The 20,156-nt window shown below is 59.4% G+C and overlaps 1 protein-coding gene across 4 annotated transcripts in view; it reads right to left on the bottom strand.

The window, feature by feature from the left end:
• The window catches only part of SAMD11 (sterile alpha motif domain containing 11), a 21,238-nt gene extending 9,312 nt beyond the window's left edge, over positions 1 to 11,926 (bottom strand). For 3 of the 4 annotated variants that reach the window (XM_025856534.2, XM_073903577.1, XM_073903575.1), the window contains exons 1-5: positions 11,020 to 11,926; positions 9,779 to 9,870; positions 5,698 to 5,879; positions 4,264 to 4,314; positions 152 to 276 (exon numbers count right to left, since the gene is read on the bottom strand). In XM_025856534.2, coding sequence (XP_025712319.2) covers positions 152 to 276; positions 4,264 to 4,314; positions 5,698 to 5,879; positions 9,779 to 9,870; positions 11,020 to 11,536 — 967 coding nt within the window. In that variant the 5' untranslated portion in view covers positions 11,537 to 11,926. The remainder of the gene's footprint in view (positions 1 to 151; positions 277 to 4,263; positions 4,315 to 5,697; positions 5,880 to 9,778; positions 9,871 to 11,019) is intronic. The other variant, XM_073903576.1, reaches the window with a different exon arrangement.
• Between the last annotated feature and the right edge of the window lie 8,230 nt (positions 11,927 to 20,156).

Below are 20,156 nucleotides of genomic sequence, written 5' to 3' on the forward strand. Positions count from 1 at the left end.
GGGGGGGGGGGGGGGGGGGGCGGGGGGGGGGGGGGGGGGGGGGGGGGGGGGGGGGGGGGGGGGGGGGGGCGGTGGTGGTGGCAGGGCAGGCTGTCCTCAGGCTGAGCTGCAGTGGCCCTGGCAGCCGTGTTCTCTCCCCCCAGCTCCTCACCTGAGGCTCCCAGGCCTATCTCCACACCACCTCTCTGGAATTCACAGCGGCTCTGATGCTCTGGCATAACGAGGTGGCGGCTTCGATGGACACTGGATATGAGGGTGGGCAGGTCACTGTCCTGGCTGCAGCAAGCAAGACAATGAAGGTGAGACCCCCAAAGGCTGCGTGCCCAGCCCTGGGCACAGCAAGTACCCGACTAAGCTCGAGTGTGGGCATGCATAGTGCCAGACAGCAAGTGTGCCATGCCTCCTGCCCACCTCTGTGTGTGGTCTGTGACAGCACATATGCAGGCATCCCCATAGCAGGGCCCAGGGGAAACATCTAGTGGGTGTGACCTACCTAGGTCTCACCCAGGACCACTAGGACCTGCCAGGCTTCTGCCTGGCATGGGGCCTTACACTCAGGCCCCACCGCAGCTCCCAGGGAGGGTGTGTGCAGGGCACGGGAACCCAGCTCAGTCTTGCCATGCTCTCCCCATAGTGACCAGAGCAATCGCCTGACAAGGGGGTGTCTGCTCATGAGGAACAGTGACCAGAGAGGACTCACACTGTCGCACATGCATCTAGCGCTTACTCCTATGTTAGCTGCTTCATTAAGAAAATCGCATGCACTCTTTCAGCTAAAGCTTGCAACCACGCACAGACTCTCAATTTCTTCAAATAACGACACCAAGGTTCAGACCGAAGTCCTGTAGCTTGAGATGTGTGCACACACAGGCACACACATACGCTCTCAAAAGGACTGGGAAGAACACGCATCTACACACGCACACAGGCACGCAGACACACAACATGAATGGGGGTCTGGTTCCCCCCCCCCCGCCACCGTGTGCTCATGACACTCTGCTCTCCCCAGGCCCCCAACTAAGAACCTCAGCCGCCAGGCATGTGTGGGCCTGGAAAAAACATGTCTTTAACTCTTTTGTTCCCTTATTTCTCTTTCTGCTAATGCAGCTCAACCCTACACCAGAGTGCCAGAGAAAGGGTGGAGTGAGAAAATGTCAGTGTGACCGTGTGTGAACGGCCCCCCAGCTGCTCCTGGTGTTCTTAGCATAGAGAAGAGTCACCTGCCACCTTACAGATGCCGCCTGGAGCAGCAGGAAGTCAAGACAGAAGAGAGGAGCAGGGAGGGCCCTGGGCACCCCACCCTCCCCAATACCCTTGCTCCCTGGCCCACCTGTAATAGAGCAGCCTCCCAGCTGGGCCGCTGCAAGGGGGCCTCCACGGAGTGACCTGGGAACCGACCCTAAACCTCATTAAATAGCCCCCAGCCCCCCTGGCCTGGGCGGCTGGAGCAGGCTAATCCAGGCTGGCCCCTAAGCAGATCAGTTTCAGCCCCAAAGACTCCAGGGCTGGGATCTAGAGCCTTCTGGGAGACCCAGATGCGGGTTCTCTCCCCACCCCCACCCCCTCTCCCAGGAGGAGAGAAGGTGCCCCCCCATGCAAAGAGGAGGGGAGGTGGGGTGGGAGTAAGTACTTTATGGGATTAATTGGCAGCCATTCTCATCCCTCTATCATCCTCATCAATGCGAGGGTGTTGAGGAGAGAAGTGCTGTCCTCAGCACTAGGGAGGGGATGGGGGGGTGGCTAGAGGCTGCCTCTGAGTTCTCCCCTGAGGGGATCCAATTCTGGTGTCCCCAGGACTCCTACAGGAAGTGGATCACCCCGGAAACTGAGTAGGTGAGGAAAGGCCTCATCAGTTTGTTCCCCATGAACCCTTAGACCAGCACCCACACAGGGACCTGGGACTATACCCCCCGGCTCACCACCACCACCATGGCCATCAGCTCTTTCACTCAGCGGTCAGTCATTCAGGCACTCAGGTTGTGCTGTGGCACCACGGAGCTGAGGCCTGGTGGGAATCAGGTCACCACTGCCCACCACACCCTTGCTCTGCTCTCTGCCTGGGGGGTTCACCCCACAGGCCCCAAGACAGCCTGGCCTGGCTCTGGAAAACATGTTCTGGTCACTCACTGAACAAATTATGCCAGGTTTTACATAAAAAACTACAAAGAAACACCAGGCTGAAAATGCATAAACTCTGCATTTGGCATCCCAAGTATGAGGTTCCCACAGCCCTGAAAACAGGGTCTGCACCGTGCTGTGCATGAGGGACCAAGCCCACGAGGGTTCTTGGGAGGCTCTCTGTAGCACCATGGGGTGGGGCTGTGTATCAGGAGGTGAGGAGGAGAGCATGAGTGACAGAAGGGGCTGCAGGGAGGAGGGTGTGTGCTAGGAGGTTGAGGGAGAAGGGTCTGGCCCCTCCGACCCCAACTCTCCCTGAGGAGCACCCTGGGCTCCTCCGAGCTCCCTCAGCCGACTCTCATACTGTCCAGTGTTTGCCCATATCCTGGCCAGCTCAGGGGCCCCAGGAGGGCAGGGACCACATCTCCAGCCAGCTGCCTGGGGTGCATGGGTGCTGAAGCAGGAGCTCCAAGCAGGCAAGTGGGCCAATGGATGGAACTCATGGACAGATGGAGGGACAGACAGGTGAAGGCCAATGGATGGAGGAAGAGGGACAAACAGAAAGTGAGAGATGCTGACAGATGAACAGACAGGTACTACTGAATGGATGGACACAGCGACAGAAGGGGTGGGAATAACAGAGAGATAAATGGCTAAAGAACAGACAGGAGACTAGAAATGCAGGAGGGACAGGGCCCAAAGGATCCAGAAAGAGACAAGCCAGGCTGTCTGCCTGCTGCAGCCTCCTGGGCCTGATGCCGAGGCGCCGCATCAGCAGGTGGGGGGCAGATAGGCTGTAAGTCCTCTTGGCTATGCTACACCCCTGCCCCCAGACGGCAGTCTCCTCTCTGGTAAAATCCAGAAAGTCATCCCAGACACCCCTAGGGCCGGTGCAGGACCGAAGGAGCCCACATGCACTTGGACTTGGCCCCTTACTGGGGTCTCCCTCCGTCTGGACACCTGGGACCTTCTCTCACTTTACAAGGCCAGGGGTGGGCGAGGAAAGGGCTACCGGAGGCAGGAGGAGTCATTCCAGGAGTGGAGGAACCTCCCTTGGGTTCGCTATAAGCTTCACTGACAAATTCATCCTGTAGCTTCCCAAGCAAAAGGCTCATAAAATGTCATCAATGTTCATAACAGTTCATAAAAATGATCAGTTGAGCAGGCAACTTCAAAATGAGGTAGAAATAAGTTTAAAGATGTTTTCACTGTAATTCGGCTCTAGGACCCAGATATTTTCAGAGATGTAAATAATAATACATATGGCACAGAGCCAGGCTGGGAGTGGGGAAGACAAGCTCCCACCTTGGGGGGCTGGCCCCTCAGCTTTGGCTGAGGAAGCGGGGCTGTGCTGGAAGCCCTGTGGTAAGACTTGAGCCCACTGACCAGAAGCCACAGCCTGGGCTCCATTCACAGACTGACCATCCTTTGCTCATCTGGAATCTAGAACTTGGGTCTCCCCAGGGCCCTCCCAACTTCCTCATCAGGTCCCCTCATTTTTATCTCCTTGCTATGTCTTGGGTCCGCCACCGCCCTGCCTTCCATCATGCTTCCACAGCCTGAACCACTGCAGACTGGAGCAAACCTCCAACCTCAAACCTCCAAACCTTCTGGCCTCCAGAAGGACCCCATCAAAACACACACTCTGTCACCCCTCTGCTCAAGAACTTCGGGTGGCTCCTCACCGCCTGGAGCACCGTGTCCTACAGGCTCAGCACCCAGAGTCCTTTAGCATTCAGTTGGACCAGACCTGCCAGCCCCCCACACCCCCACACCCCCTGCCCTTGTTCTTGCAGACATCCTCGTTCCCTAGTGAACACCTCTGCACCCTGAGACCCCACGCACACATCACCATTCTCATCGGCAGGTGGGTCTTCGGGAGGGTGGGAGGGAGAGGTCGTGGCCTCATCTTTGGGCAGATCGACTCAAATGGCCAGTCCCATGTGGGAGGGTTAGGCTGCCCAGAACCCACACCTGTGCTGCTGTCAGGACCTGGGCACAAACTGACCGACTGACAGACCACAGAATAGGGAGGGGAGGGAAGGAGGGAGGGCTGGAAAGATTTAGAAGCAGACCCGGGGGAAATGGAGCAGCAGGGCTCCATCCTGCCCACGCACGGTGTGTGGGGACAAGCCCGGACCCTACCTGCAGGACGTCTCTCGGAAGGAGATGTTCACGTCCCAGTGGGTGTGGACTCTGCAAGGAAAGAAGCGGAGGGTCAAAGTGGCCTCCAAGATCTGGTACCTGAACAGCAGGGTGTGTGTATGGCATAGCCCTCATCTGCCCCAGAGCGCTGGCCCCAAGGGAACTGGGTTGGCTCAGATTTGTCTCCAGTGCTATCTGGTACCAGCTCACCCAGCCAGTGGCTGCCACCAGGATAGAACCGTGGGGCAGGAGCCAAGTCCTGGTCTCAGCAGACAAAGGAATCGGGAAGGACAGAATTGAGCCTGCCACACCCCTCCTTCTTATTGCAGTGAACGCAGAAGAGCTGCCACGTTGTGCTAGGGTGGGGGAGCTACAGCCTCTTCTGCCCAACAGCCGTGCAACTGAACCAAACTCCTAGTTGCTAGAGCTGCTCCAGCCAGGCTGGAACAGGTCAGGGAGCAAGCCCCGTGGCCACTACCGGCACCAATGGCCCAGTGTCAGCCCAGGTGGGTGCAGCTTCCTGGGTCCCAGCTGCTACCAGTCTGCCTCCTGAAAGCGACCACTGCACATTGTAGGTAGGAGGGATGCCAAAACGAGAGGTCAGGTGAGGAAAGAGCTCTGCCCCGCGCCTGTCCCCTCACGCACAGCAGTGTTCCCGGAAAGACCCTCAGGCTGAGGGATGGTGGTTGGAAGACTGTGTGGGTGTGTCACCTTAGCAAGCGTGGGTATGAGGGCTGGGAAGGGGGGTGTTGGGGCTTGGGAGGGTTATTTTAGGGTAGGAGAAGTTGGAACACGTTGAAAGACTAGGTGGGAAGAGAAAAGGCCTAGAAACTCTGGGGTGAGTAACATGTGCTGGATGGACAGACACATGAATGGACAGACGACAGACAGATGGAGGCATGAGGAGGTGAGTGGACAGTGGAAGGTGTCTCTGCCAGGAAATGAGATGGTGGGAAGCCAGGAAGAGTGGCCCCAGGCCTGGAAGGGACAGTGGGTAGCCAGGAAAGCTGCCGCCTGCCCAGGAGAATGAGCATGAGAGTTTCAGGGGCTGCTCCCGGGGAGGGGGCTGCTCAGCTCCTTTCTCTCTGCCTGGCTGTTGTGGTATCAGGCCCTCCCTTCCTGGGTCTCCCTGACTGCCCTCCTCCCAGAGCCCCTGGCCCTTCCTAGAGCCCCCTTCCTTCCCCACATGGAAACTCGTCGACCCCCTCCCTCCAAGTGGGGGCAGGGTAGGTTCTCATTACGGTCTTGTGGCGTCAGCGGTTCAGGCTGTTTCAGCTTCGGCAGATACCAAGACATGACAAGCTAAACCTGGGCCCTGTTCCCAGGGCAAACGGCCCTCACCCTGGCCTGGCCTTCAGCTACCTGGAGACACCAGTCTTGATGTCCCGACCAGAGCCCGTGTGCCCCCCCGACCGTGGTCCCCAGGAAAAGTACCTTCTCTTCATGATACGGACATGTGGGGTGTCCTCCTGTTTCAAGCCTGGTCGCCGCCCACAGGCTGGGCCACTCCCATCACTGTCACCATCACTGGGCGAGAAGCTGGGGGTCAGCTCCTTCTTTAGGACCCGTGCAGTGGGGAGGGCAACTGTCCTCTTGTCAGCCAGCCGCCCCCGGTTCTGGGCAGGGAGGGAAGAGAGGAAGGTTAGGCCGAGCCAGGACCCTCAGGCTCCTGGGAGGTGTGCACTCCAGGCCCAACCCTCCGGCAGCGTGCAGGTGACGGAAGCCCTCAGAGCAGCTGCTAAGATCAAATAGGCACCATCACTGGCCCCGCTACAGGGCTTCTAGCCCGCAGGACAGGCCCGAGGGTCCACATGGGTCCCAGTGGCTGGAGGTGAAGACAAGAGCAGAAATATGAGGCCTGGGTCTGCCACCCTGGAGGGGGGTGGAGTGAAGGGCTGTAGGCCCTGGCCAGGCTCCTGGTGACACTGCCTTGTCCAGACCCCGCACTCCAGCCTGAGTGTGGGGATGCCCACCTAGAGGCAGACCCCAGCTTTCCCGGCCCCAGGGAGCCCCGAGGGGCCATGTGTGCACAACACAGCATGTCTTCTGCCCCGTGTTCAACGTTCAGTTACCTCTGTGCTTGTGTCTGAGGGACCATCCCACATAGCTCCTGCGTGAACCCCCAACCAACGCCAAGTCCTGTCTTCCCTTCTGCTAGTGCCATGCAGGGTCCAGTTCCGGGTGGTTTGGAGCCTGAGTCTGGGGCCTGATCCTGCTAACCCCCTTGCAAACTGCAGGCCGGGGGTTCACAGATCACTTGCTGGGGAGCCCTTACCAACCTAGACCCTTTGTCCCATGGGCCCCGAGTGGGCCTACCCTCCGGGTCAGAAACAGAGGTTCTCTTTCTTCCACAACACCTCCTTCTCCCCTCCCTACACCCATGTTGTGAGTATGTGGAGCTCATGTGTGTGCTGTGTGCTGGGAGATCAGAGCAGGAAAGCATGTCTTGTGCACAGACATGGAGGGTACTCCACGCTGAGCTTGTTCGTGCTCAGAGCACATGCACACACCACACAAGGTCACTATACGCCACGGCTCCCTACAGTGTCCTTAGGTCCTGCTGCCCCAGTGAAAGAAGAAAAGTTACAGATTATTTTTGGGTGGGCAGGAACCTTATTCTTATTTAATAAAGGGTTGCTGTTTCAGGGAGGTGGCAGGGACCTTGGGATTATCTAATTCTTTCTCATCTCTCCAGTCACCTGGGGACCCTCGGACACCCTCTTTCCTGTTGCAAGGACAATGCCATCATACCCACAAGCTTGAGGAAAGTGTGGAGGAGGGTCTCGCCTCACCCTGGACCCGTGTCATCCTGGACCTCAAGGACTGCTATGCAGCCACCATCGTCCTGCCCTCCAGAATAAGGGTCCTTCCCTTCAGACCCAGCCCACCCCAGCTCCAGATTTGGGCAGTGGCCCCAAAAGGGCCAGGGAGCCCTAGTCTTCTCCCCTCACTGGGTCTGGGGACCACAAGCACCCCCCTCTCCAGGTCCCCCCCTGCGAGCCACAGTCTCCCCCATACTTGTCCTTATGAATCCACTTGGGACACCCTCCATATTCCTCTCTGCAACATACTCAGTGAGATACACCAGACAGCACTGGGGCCGAGTGGGGTGGGGCGATGGAGTCTGAGAGTAGGCCTGAGAGATGAAATGGCCCGCTTTGTGGCCCCTTCTGCGACCCTGGCCTTGGCCCTGTGCTCTAACAGCAGTAGCAGAGAGTGGGTGAGGCTGCAGGTGTGATGGCCTGTCTGGTCCCCGTGCCCCTCTGTGCCAGCTAGCGGGCTCCAAGGGGAGTGTTTTCAACAACCCCTGGCCTGTCTGAAGTGTGCACTGCTGGGAAGTCCCACTCAGGTCTGCCCTTCTCTAGCCTGTGGCCCAAGCACCAGGACCTCCTCTCCTGTCTTTCTGTTTTAATTAAACTATTCTCTTAAGAAGAAAAGGAAATGCATTTCCCTCTGCTTCTCATCTGTAGGACGAGGAGAGGAAAATGACAGCAGTAAGACTGCCACTTGGGATGAGGCCAGACGGTGGCTCTTGGAGGTGCTCCTGTGGGAGGGGAGCTGAGGACGAGGGACCGGGATGGGCAGCCCTGACCCCGAACAAGGACAGGGAGCATACTTTCCTCCTATGCACACGCAAGACCTCAACCACTCACCCCTGCTCAGCAGCACACAGATTTTAAAACTCTGTGACAAACCTCTGCTGCTAGTCAACCATTGGCTCCTCAGAACGCAAGGATGGGTACAGGAAAGCCATCTTGCATGGCTGCATGATCCCTGCACCACACTTGCATACCCACATTGTGCCCCTGGGGTATCTGTGACTGTGAGGTGTGTACGTACCTTCGGGCCTGGCTGTGGGGGATGGAGGAAGACAATCTCTATGTCGCAAAAGTGGGGGATGGAAAGACAAGGGGGTCTGTGTAGCTCCTTCCTAAGGGAAGGGTACAGGCATGGGCCTGGGAGGGACCAGGTTCAGGAGAGGCAGGCCCAGGTCTGAGGCATCCCTCATGCAGGGCAGGGACCCGGGAGCCCCAGACAGGTAGGCAATCCAAGGCTGTGGCCTCATCCCTGCCAGACCTCCCCACCCCTCCCCAATCCAAGCAATGTCCTGGGGAAACTGATACTGGGCTCACGCCATCTGTACCCCACACTCCTGTGAGAGACCTCTGGAAGGGTGGGTTAAGATAGGCTGGGCCCCTCCAACCAGAACAGAAACCCCAGGCTAGCCTTGAGGGTGCCCAGAAGACTCTTCTCCTGTACTAGCGGCTTGAAAAGGTGTGTTAAGTGGAGCAGGAGCTCAGCTTCTTGCCCCAGGCAGGTACCGTAGTAGCGGGTCAGAGGTGGGCTGCCTGTGCACGCACACTCTGATGACGAGCCCATGGCAGACAGGTGTGTGGGGTAGGTACACAGGAGAGGCATGGCTGTATCCCCGTTCCCCTGTCCAACTTGTGTGTCTGATCTGGTGTCTGTATTCACAGGTGTGTCTGTGGCTTCCCAGCCTGCGCAGGTTACCCGCCTCCAGGGTCCACGAGGAAACCAAAACATCCCTTCCTCCTTCCTACTTCCAGTCCAAAGTAAAGAAGCTGAAGGCGGTGTCTTGGGTCCTCTCTCACCCCTTCCTGTGTGAGGGTGTTGACGATGCCAGGGATAGCAGCACAATCCCAACCACCACCAGGAGCCAGGGCCCTAATTGGCTCTCCCCTAGCAGCTCAAAATTGGCTCCTCTCAAGATGCAATTTCTTCTTCAGATCAGTCCTCCAACTATTGCTGCCTGGAGGACATATCATGTGGAAGACAGTGCTTCAGAGGCAGGCCCAGCACCCCAATCTCTGCTGCTCCCCTAGGCCAAAGAGGGGGTCAATATACATCTACACTGGGTTGGGGGCCCTACATCAGCCTCCAACTCCAGTTCTTGACACCAAAGGCCCACACTGCTCAGATTCTGCCCCCAACTGGGTTGTATCCTGAGACTCTCCTGGACATTGAGGGCCTTGCCCAGCAGGGTTGTAGCTCTTGGCATACCAGAGACACATGTTGCTCACATCCAAGCTGTGACCACCCCAGGATGTACATCCAGGCCAGACAACAGTGTCACATCCCAGAACAAGTGTTACCTTAGGACCAGCCCCTCTCCCAAGCCAGGCCAGCTGACACAGTGACACCCCCACCCCCACCCAAGACCTGTGACAGGGCAGGGTCCCCAGGCCACAGGTGGATGGCACTGTCCAGGGAGGAGACCTTTACAGCCCAGGCTGTCCCCAAGACCTGAGAAGCAGCAGCTCCACGGCTCCCAAGGAGAGGCTCCCAGATAGACAATGGTCAGGTCCTGCGTCCAAAGAGGAGAGGGCTGCCCCAGGATTCCCACCCAAAGCAAAGTCTCCCCTATTTGCCCCGGGGGGCTCACTCCTGCACCCCGGCAGGGTTGAGGTTAGGCCTCTGGCTCCCAGAAAACAGGCACAGCCCCACAGGGGAGAAGGGAGAGACCCAAAGCCCCAACTTTTCTCCCACATCTCACCACCGGGGAGGATATTCGACAGCCCGGACAGTCGCAGATCGGAGGGTGCACCTGCAGAATCCCCTTGGACATAAGCGTCTTCAGACTTTTTCCTGTGAGGAGAGCCGAGGCAGGACCGGTGAGAGAGCAGGGACGGGGCACAGGTAGAGCCGGCACACAAGGGCGCGCTTTCGGGGCGCAGTAAGCTGCAAGGCCGGTTCCCCCTCCTGGCACGTGTATGAACATCCAACTTCCGAACCCGCTACCTGGCCCTGCCGTCCACCACACCCTCGCGGACGCCGCGGAGATCTGCAGAGCTCAGAAACTCAAGATCCCGGCAAGGGCCCTCCCCTGACCAAGGGCGGCCTCCTCCCCGCCCCCTGCGTCCCTCCTCCCGCTCTCTACCCTCTCTCCAAGCCGGTCTGGGGGAACTGGGAACAGGGTTCACGAAGGTCGAGCCTGCGCGCGGGTGAGCGGCGCCGCCGGGACCGGGGCTGTGCCTGAGCCCGCAGCGGGAAGAGGCCGACCACAGCGGAGCCGCGAGCCCCAAAGCCCAGCGCGACTGGGTCCCTAACTTTCCAAAGATTCCTCCACCCCCGCCCCTGTCGCTCACTGCGCTTCCCCCGCTTGCCTGTTCGGGCGCCCTCACAACGCGCCCTCGGAGCCAGACTCCTGAACGCTCCAAGCAGGCTGCTCCCAGCCCCGCCGCAGTTCCAGCTCCGCGCGCGCCCCCGCCCCGACGCGCGCCCCCGCGGCCCCCACCTGCCTACGACACCCCTACACCTTCTTTCCTTCCAGCAACTCGCACTCGCACCCCGGCCGCCCGTGTGCCCCTCTACTCCCGCTAGAACCTGGTGCCTCCCCGACCCGGGAGGGAAGTTGTGTCCCGCCCAGCCGGCCTTCCGCAGTCTCCCGAGTTCCCCTAAACTTCCCCTGGGCCATATGGCCCAGGAATCCCGCAAAGACCTTCCGAGTGGCAGGAGGGGCCAGCTCGTGTGCAGCCGGGAGCCCAGAGCACCGCGGCTCAAGCTGGGGTGACGGTGGAGGCCGAGAGCGCTCTGCTCGGGTCCACCGAGGCGACCGTGCTGGGGGCGGTGCGGGGAGGGGGGGGGAGTGTCCCTGCGGCAGCCCCAGAGTCGCAGCGCCCTCTCTGGGCGGAGATGGAGTCTCCCAGGTGGCAGAATGAGGGGGTCCGGACCCAGGGGTCCTCGGGGAGCAGAGGGGAGGGACCGTAGCGGCCTGCGCCCCCACCGCGGCCGCACCTTTGTGGCGGATGCTGCGCTTCCAGTCCTTGGCCGTCTCTCGGCCGCTGACGAACTGGAACTCGTTGGGTGTGAGCCACTCCCCGCGGTGGCGGATGGACGGACCCTTGCTGCCTTGGCAGAGTTTGCGCACGTAGAGCAGCGCGCGGTTGGCGCCGCACTCCACCTCGATGCACGGCTCGCCGTTGTCCAGCAGCGGCTGGAAATCCGGTGCTGCGGCCGCAGTGGCTGAGAAGCGCTCGAGGGCCAGAGGGTCCCGGGGCAGGTGGAGGTGCGGGGCGGCCTCGTGCAGGCTCAGGTAGGCGCGCGGGGAGCGGAGTGGTGGAGCCAACAGCGCCTCGTAGCCGGCAGTCGCGGCGGGTAGCGAGGCGGCCGGGGGCAGGGCGGCCGCAGCTGGCAGTGGTGTCAGGTAGCCTGGGAGCGGCGGCAGTGGTAGTGCGGCCAGGGTCGGATGGAAGGTGGCCAGAGCCAGGGCCAGGTCTTCGCGGCCTGGGAGCTCCTTCTTGACCGCTGGCATGACGGGCCGGTGGCCTTGTAGCCTGGCTCTCCGCCGCCGGCGCAACTTGTTCGGGCCTGGGCTGGAGTTGGGTCTCGAGGGCTGGGGGCCCAGGAGGCTCCCGGCCGCGCGCCCGCCCTACCCGCTACTGCGCCCCGGCACCTGCAGCCGCGCCGCCCGCCGGGCCACCACGGACCGCTTCTCGGCCGGCTGCCGGGGCCTTGGCTGCCCGAGACATGGTGCTGCGGGAGCTGCTATCGATCCCTTATCGACCTGCCGAGCGCCGCAGCCCCGGGGCCCCAGGGCTCCACAGGGCCCTGGGCCACCTGCGCCCGCGCCCCCTGGGGCGGCCCCGCTCGCTGGTCCGCCAGCAGGGCCCAGCCGGGCAGTGGAGTCCAGAAGTCTCCGGCCCTGCGCCCCGCCCCGCCCGGGGGTCCCAGGCCCCAGCCCCGCCTCGCCGCCCCGCCGCCCCGCCGCCCCGGCCGCGCACCCGCGTACACTGGCGCGCGCCCGCCCGGCAGGGACTTGGGAGACTCCCGCCGCCGCCGCCTCCGCCGCCGCCGCCGCCACAACTTGGCCCATTTAAACGGCCCCGGCTCGGCGGGCGGGCGGGCGCGGGCTCCAGCAGGGGGTGCGTGACGGCCGACTGGGCTCCCACGGCTGGCGGCGGGGGCGGTGGGACGGGGCTGCACCCCTGCCCCATTTCCGAGCGCGCGAGGGTGTGGGAAGGAGCGTATGCTAGCGAGAAACTGCGCGCACGGACCGCTCCATTGTTGAGGGAGTCATTGGGCGCAGCTGGGAGTCCCCGACTACACGTGGGGAGGGGGCGGGCCCAGGACCGAGAGTGGGCTCCTGGCGCAGGAGGGAATCTGTGATTAGGAGCGGCCCGCTGGCCTGGCGGTCCTGGGTAGGAGCGTTTTCACAGCGGCCGGGGGCGGTGGGCGTCAGTGTCGGGCGTGGGTGGTCTCCTCTGCATCTGCAGGGTGTGAGGCTGTGGGTTTGTGGTGTGTGGCCTCTGCAAATGCGTTGGGGAGGTTTCGTGTTCTGTGAACACAACAACGACGACGATTCTGTCAATTATTGCCGCCTTATTACTCTGCACTTTACACGCCTTAGTTCACTTGATCGTCTCAATATGAGTTTTTCTCATTATTGTCATCTTACAGATGGGGAGGGTGAGACCCAGAGAGGTGAAGTAACTCTCCTGATGTCATACAGCTGTTTTAAGTCCAGGCTCTCGGACTCCGGGACAAACAATATCTGAGCCCTGCCGTGGGGCAGGAAGGTGGGCTAGACGCAGTCTGGTTGAGGGATGGAGGATGTGGGGAGGAAGAGGGGCCGATGAGCGCAAGATTGCACACTTGAGCACATTTCTGTTCCCTAGTATGAGCCAGTCTGGGGAAGAGGAACCTCTCTACATCCATGTCCACTTTGGTGCCTTGAGGAAGCAGCTCAGCCTTGGCCCAGTCCAGGCATGAGGGTGGCTTGTCCCTTGGTGTCCAACCCCCATCTCCCTGCAGGCCAGCATGCCAGCCTTGCAGTAGAAGCATTAGGAAGAGAAACAGAAACCTACTAATAGCGGATGAGACAGGTTTGTCTTTCTCTGATGTGTTATTCTGAACAAGCTAGAAAGTAGCCTCAGATCCCATCCCAGCGCCTAGACCCCCACTGAGATGCATTTGGCAGGGCGTTCGTGTGGGCATCTCTCTGACCAGGCTCTGGGGGGTTGAGCTGGACCACAGGCGTGCTTGCATGAGCACCCTGTGCAAGGGAGTGAGGGAAGTGAGGGAGCACACCACCCTCACCCACCTCCTCCCAGGGCACCTGCACCAGCTGGGCATGAGCCTGACCATTGGCTACTGCTCTGCTTTCTCTTGCTGATGCACACTGCCAAGATCATCCGCAGCTAAGGCACCGGCCAGCCCCAGGACTGACTTGGGGAGCAAGGTCTGGGCTGAGACCAGGAACGTGTCTGGGAACCTATGCACCCAAACCTCTGTATCTCCCTTCTGCTCTACTCTTTGTACGTCTGCCTGCTGGGATTTAAGGGGCCAGGTGTGAATGTGGGTGTGAAAGTGAGTGATCCTATATAGTGTACCACCCTCAGCCCAGTTGCCCTACGTGCAGACTGGACACCTGCACATGCCTGACCCTAGGTGCACACTCACCTTTTGTGGTCCGTGTCTTGCTCTCAGGTGTGCTGCCTCCATGTCTAACGGATGCAGGAGGCTGTTCCTGCCCAAGAGCCAAGGCCCATGGAGGAGCCATTACGCTAATCTGTGGTCATGGCACAGTGTGGAGAGGTTATCAGGGCTCAGCGTGAGGCCAACTGTCTGGCTACAGCCCTGACACTGCTTTCAAAAGATGGTCCCCTCCACTCAGTTCTTCTCATGTTTGCCTGCACCTATTCACTGACCCTTAGGCCTCCTAACCCCTGACCTTTAAAGTGAGGTTTCAGGAGGGAAGGCTAGTGAAGTTTATCTCTAGATCTGAGAAGGTACCGTGTAGCCTGTGGAGGGGGCCTCCCTTCCCTTCTGCAGGACCACCCCTGACCCACCCCTGACTCCTGTCATCCTGAACAGGCCCACAGTGGTCAAGGAGAGGCAAAGAAGGCCCCAACTCTGGCTTTCAGAAGTGGGACCCAGCTGGCAAGGGAGGGGGGCTAAACTAACCTAGCTCACCCAGCCTAACCTCCATGTTACTATCTGGTTCCACCTCTCTCTGGAGGATCAAGGGGGCTTCCTAAAATGACCATGACTGGGTTCAAAACTCCTTCTCCTCCAAGGGCCACTCCCTGACTTTCAGGAGACCCCCTTCCAGGGCTTTGGCTGATCAGTTCACCCCTACGCCCACCCCTACCTGTTTCCCCCTCTTCATGGGAAATAGACCTCTCTGCCCACAGGATCAGAGTCACTTTCCCACAGGGATCAGGCATCCTTACTCCTGGGCATTATACCCCCGCCACAAGGATCTGCTCACTTTCTCTCTCCTGTCCACCTGTGTCCTGGTTTGGCACCTGGTAGCCCGTGCGCTCCTCTGAGCTTCTGACTGGAGACAGAGGTCAGAAGGGACAGAATTTTGGCTCTAGAATCTCCCCTCGCCTGGAGTTCAGGCCTGGCGGCACCCTCCTTGGGGAAAGTAGGTGGGAGCGGCGGCCAAAGCCCCGCCTCCGGCCCTCAGAGGCCCCGCCCCTTTATCCCTCGCGGCCACGGCGGCGCGCCATCGCTGCTCGCGGTCCCCCCGCTGGGGGCCCTCTGCCGCTGGGCCGAGGCCGGAGCCCCCGCCGCGGCCGCTGCCGCTGCCGCGGCCGCCGCCGCCGCCGCCGCCAGGGAGGGGGAGGGGGTCATAAATAACCCGCGGGGCGGCGCGGCCCAGGCGGTGCAGACGGTGACCCGCGACGTCCCCGGGGAGCTCGCGGGGGCGGCCCGCAGACCCTGCTGCCCCCAGCCCGGGCTCGACCAGCCCTGACCGCCTCTTCTGGAGCTATCCGACCTAGTCCACCACTGGCGCTCCTGCCAGAAGCCTTCCTCCCATCCTGGAGTGCCTGCCGACCCTCATCTCCAGACTGTGCCCCTTAGAGCCCCTTTTCATCCATTCCTTCACCATCAATCATTTACTGAGCACCAGCTGTGGAACCCCAGGGAGAGGGAACCAGAGGTGAGGCTGGGGGATGCAGAGGAAAGCAGTATGTCTCTGAGATCACAGGTGCATCCTTGGGCCTGCTCCCTCAGCCTTAGTCTTCCTGAGCTCATCCAGGGTGACTGTCAGGGTGGGAGAGCAGGCCCGGACATGCCAGGCACAGGAAGGCACGCAGGGACAGACCGCACAGGTCTGAGCACACTGACACATCTGTGAGGAGGCACATCCATGTCCTCAGGCAAGCACCCAAAGCCAGCAACAGATACATACAACAGGGCGCATTCTCAAAAGCACACGCACGGCAGCTGGGAGAGCTGCACGCACAGGCGGGGGGGCGTGCACAGGTGCTGACATCCTGACCACAAACAGGCACAGACAGTACATGTGCTCACTTACACCACAGCCAAGAGGAAAGACACCGGGACCTGTGCAAACACATCCGTGGGCACACAGGCCTGCAGCGTGAGCTCCAGGTGGACATAGCTGTCACATCTAAGACAGCATGGCTGTGGCAAGGGTCTGGTTTAGGAAGGGTTAACCTGTGAGGTCAAAGGTCAGTGGTGAATCAGCTGGGGCTCCCTCAGACTCCCTGCAAGAGTGGCCAGAGCTTCCGGGAGGAATGTGTCTGTTTCCAGCTGCAGGTCAGACACAGGAGGGGCTTGCCCCTGCTAGGACATGCCTTACCTTTGGCCAGCCATGAGCTGGCTGCAGGCCATGCCATCTGTCTCAGGAGTAGAGATGTTTCTGAGGCCAGTCTGTTCACTGACCTTAACATATGCTATTTAAAGGAGAAAGAGATAGGACCTAGGGCCAACCTTACGTTCTCCCGTGGGTGTGCAGACTTGGGGCACACACAGGGCACACGCTGCCAGAGCCCTGGTTACATGACATTCACCTGCTGTGTTACACAGAGGTTGACACACACATATACTTTCTCAGACACAAACACAATGACACAAATGAGCTCAACACACAGGGTGCACTGGGTACACTGATGTCGTACAGAGGAAGTTGTTGGTCTGGCAACATGGGTTGGAGTCTGGCTACCGCTGGTTCTGCTTGCTTGGCCCCTCTTGAGGAGGAACGAAGACACCCACTTGCTGACATCACTGGGGACAGAGAGCAGCCTGCCGGGGGCTGTGGACCCTTTTTGGCCTGGGTTATGCTGAGGTAGGCTGACACAGGTGGTAAGGACGGCAGACTCTGCAGGGGCCTGAGATTTGGGTCCTCCTGGCCAGCCACTGAATGACCCAGGCTTCTCTGCCCTTCTTTGGACCTTAGTTTCTCCATCTGAAAAATGAGATAGGGGCTCAGAATCTGTGGGTTCCCTTTGGCCCAGAGGAGAGCAGTCAGGGTAAGATGATGTGGCTACATGTGCCCTGGTCAGCACGGTGAGGCAGGCCTGGCACACCCTAGATGCTTTCTCCATAAATGGGCCCAGGGTGCAGGACCTGGGGGGTCCACTCCAAGGTAGGGCCAAGTAAAGGGCAGGAACAGAGTCTTCCAGGGCCCCTAGGGACAAGAGAATCTATCCCAGCGAATGGGCATGAGGGCTGGTTTCCCCCCTTTCTCTCCCTGTGGACATTGCCGGCCTACTGCCTGGACATGGCTTGAGGCGGAAACGGGGTTGGGAGGACACCCGGACGCAGCTGGTGCCCTGCTGGGTGGATGTGGGTGCCAAAGCCCCATGTGGTCCTCATCCCTCGTGGCACAAGCCTCTGCAGCACCAGTCACCCCCTCTTTCAGATGTCAGGTCAGGGAGATGACCAGAGTGGAGTAGCAGAGCTAGGGTGCAGCACGCGGACTCAGCTCCAGTCCCATTACACCCCTGTGTCCCAGGAATGTGCCAGCAGGGGCTGAGTGCGAGCGACGAGGAGATGCTTACCTGAGAGTGTAGGGTTTCCTATGTGCTCTTGTGTGTCCATACCGTGTGCTTATACGTGAATGTACTTCCCTCCCCCTGTGACCACAGTCTTGCTGTCCACGTCAGCTCATAGTCAGCATAGATCCCACATGAAGTCCTTAGGGACCCACGCTCCTCGCTGTGGGGGTATAGGTCCTGGAGGGTCAATCCCAACTCGGCTGGTCACATGTTTGCTCTTTGCATGGTCACCTGTCTTGGCCTGGGCAGACCTGTGACCACAGTCCTGATAGAGACATTAGGATGTGCTATCCTCAGAGTCACAGGCAGTGGTCAGGCTCCCATGGGGGGGCGTGGGTTTGGATGTGGGAGGGGCCTTGGAGTTGAGCATGATGAGCATGATGGGGCAGAATGGGCTCAGGTGGGCTCTCTGCCCAGGACTGCCAGGTGGAAGTTGAAGGAGAAGAGAGGACATTCAGATGGGGACCCTCAGCACAGAAAGCCTGGAGGCAGAGGGAAACTGGAGGTGAGGGGTCAGTTGGTGGAGGGCTAGGAGGGTGGGTGGCTACAGCTGCTGTCTCCAGGCCCAGCTCTGAAAGACTCCCAGGCTGCACAGGGAGCCTGGGGCCTCAGAGACATGACAGGGTGATTCATGACTGGTGAGGGGCAAAGCCAGAACTCCTGCTGGGTCATCCCATCTTCCATCCAAGAACATGGCCCTCAGCAAACCTGTCAGCTTCTGCTTGATACCGTGTTTTGGCCTCAATACACGGGGATTTTTCTTAGTGCTTGTAGTTGACGCCTTGCTAGGTATTAGATGAGCTTCACTCGTGGGCACGTGCCCTGAGACCATCCCCTCAGATCAGCCTCACCTGTCACCCCTCAAACATAGGCTGGGTTGGGGGGTAGATGGGTGGGGGGATGGACTGATGATGGGTGACTGGGTAAGTGGGTGGGTTCTACACTAGGCACTCTTCCCTTTCCTAAGTACTTCTGTGGTTTCCTTCACAGACTATGAACCTGAATCTCCAGCTTCAGTCCAGACACTCAGGAGTCCATAGCCTGCCCTATGCATCCACCCCACAGCCCCCTGAGTCCTTTCCCTAGCACCATGCTGTCATCGCCATCTAGCTCACAGTCCCTCAGAGAGCAGGCACCATACCCCTCCCCATTAGCCAATCGGCCTCATATGTGCTCCCTTCTAGATCCCTTTCCTCCAAATACCTAATCTGGCCCCTCTCGCCTGCGCTATTTCTGCGATACTCTCAGACTCGGCCCCCACTCATCCAGTGCCTGAAGGGCACATCTGGCCAACTTGCTCTCCAGGGGCTCCTTCGGGGACAGTCCAGGACCCTTGGCCTCCAGGCCTTGCCTCTGCCCCTGGGCTCAACTTCCTGTTTCCCTGTCTTCTTCAGTGTCGGAGCATGGCTGCGTTGTTGCCTTTGCCCAGGACTGCCACTCCCTAATATCACTATTCCATGGCCCCATTACCACTTGTGTAGCAACTTCTGCATTTGGGAGTCCTTTCCTCCATTGAAAATTTTTAAATTATATTTTATAACTCTTGATATAAAGACAAATATAATCCATGGTAGATATATTATTCAATATTCATTATTATTATATTATTTTTTTCCTTCTGGTTTTAAGGGAACTTAAAAGTAAAATGTTTTTGTGGTCTCTAAAAGCACCAGGGATCCAGGTTCTATGCTCTCTGTGCATGGTGGTAATGTTGGCCCTGCTGCCACCTACTTATCTTCAAGACTTAACAGCAGCAACCCCTCCTCCAAGAAGCCTCCCTGGATTACCTTCCTTTCCTGTCAGGGTGCCCTATACCCCAGAACACCAGCACATACCCTGGACCCACAGGTTTCTTACTGTGTTGCTGAGGCCCTTGGGCAGACGAGGGTGCTCAGAAGGGCCAGGTGGAGCCCCCCTGGGGATGCTGATTTGGGTGACTTCACTGAGAAGTGATTCTGGCAGGCTGGTACAGAAGCTGGGCTGGAAGTGGCAGTGGCAGAGGGAGGTGGTGTTGACAGAGACTGGGATTTTGAAGCCCTGACCTCTAGGGAGGGGCAGGCAAGGCCAGCAGACATCACTCCCAGTTCTGGGTGAGTGGCAGGAGCCCAGGCCCAGAGTGGCCCTAGCTGCCAAGACCTCCCCATGTCTGCCTGTAGGGACTCTCCCTGTGTCTACACCTGCAAGTGAAGCTGGACCACGCCATCACATCTCTGGAGCCGGGGGTTTGACTTCCCTCTTTCTGGGCACCCCCCCTCCAGCCATTTGGCCCCCAGGGTTTCCAGGCAGGTCCAGCTGCCCCCCCCCCATCCCCCAGCTCTACTCTGGCTCTGGCCAGGTTCTCAAAGGTCTACTAGGGAGGGAGGGGCACAGACATACACATGCTTGGGTGCACACCGAGCCTCTGTCTTGACCCTCGAGTGCCCAGCCTGGGGATTGAGTAGTGGCCACTCAGACTGGTGATGTGGGGATGGGGGTCTAAGGGAATTTACAGCCCAGGTCCAGGGGATGCCTAGGTTCCTGGTGCCTGCCCATGATGACAGGAAGCGCTCAGATCCCTGGGCACCATCAGGCTGCTCTGAACAGAACGGGAGGGTTCCAGAGCAGAGGACTCACCCCCCTCCCCCAATCCCAGTGCCTGCGGTACTGAGGCCAAGACTAATAAAACACCCACCTCACAGGAGACAGCTTTATCTTGTTGATCGGAAGTCTGCCAGCCCAATTTATGATGGAACATAAGCTCTCCAAATCTGAATTTATGCGCTGTAGTATAACGAGAGGTCAATGGGATTAAAAGTGGGCTTGTGAGAGGGCCATAGGCAGCTCAGTCCTCAGCGCTGGCACAGGAACCTCATGGCCTGAGTCCCTGCACCCAAGGGAGGACAGCCCAGCCCCAGCAGCAGGACAGGAAAAGGGAGGGCAGGGGGGCGCCTGGGTGGCTCAGTCGGTTGAACGACTGCCTTCGGCTCAGGTCATGATGCTGGAGTCCCGGGATCGAGTCCCACATCGGGCTCCCTGCTTGGCGAGGGGCCTGCTTCTCCCTCTAACCCTCCCCCCTCTCATGTGCTCTCTCTCTCTCTCTCTCTCTCATTCTCACTCTCTCAAAATAAATAAATAACTCTT

This window comes from Callorhinus ursinus, unplaced genomic scaffold (assembly GCF_003265705.2).
Source record: "Callorhinus ursinus isolate GAN/ISIS: 27379988/994484 unplaced genomic scaffold, GSC_fseal_2.0 scaffold18, whole genome shotgun sequence".
NCBI classification, from domain to species: domain Eukaryota; kingdom Metazoa; phylum Chordata; class Mammalia; order Carnivora; family Otariidae; genus Callorhinus; species Callorhinus ursinus.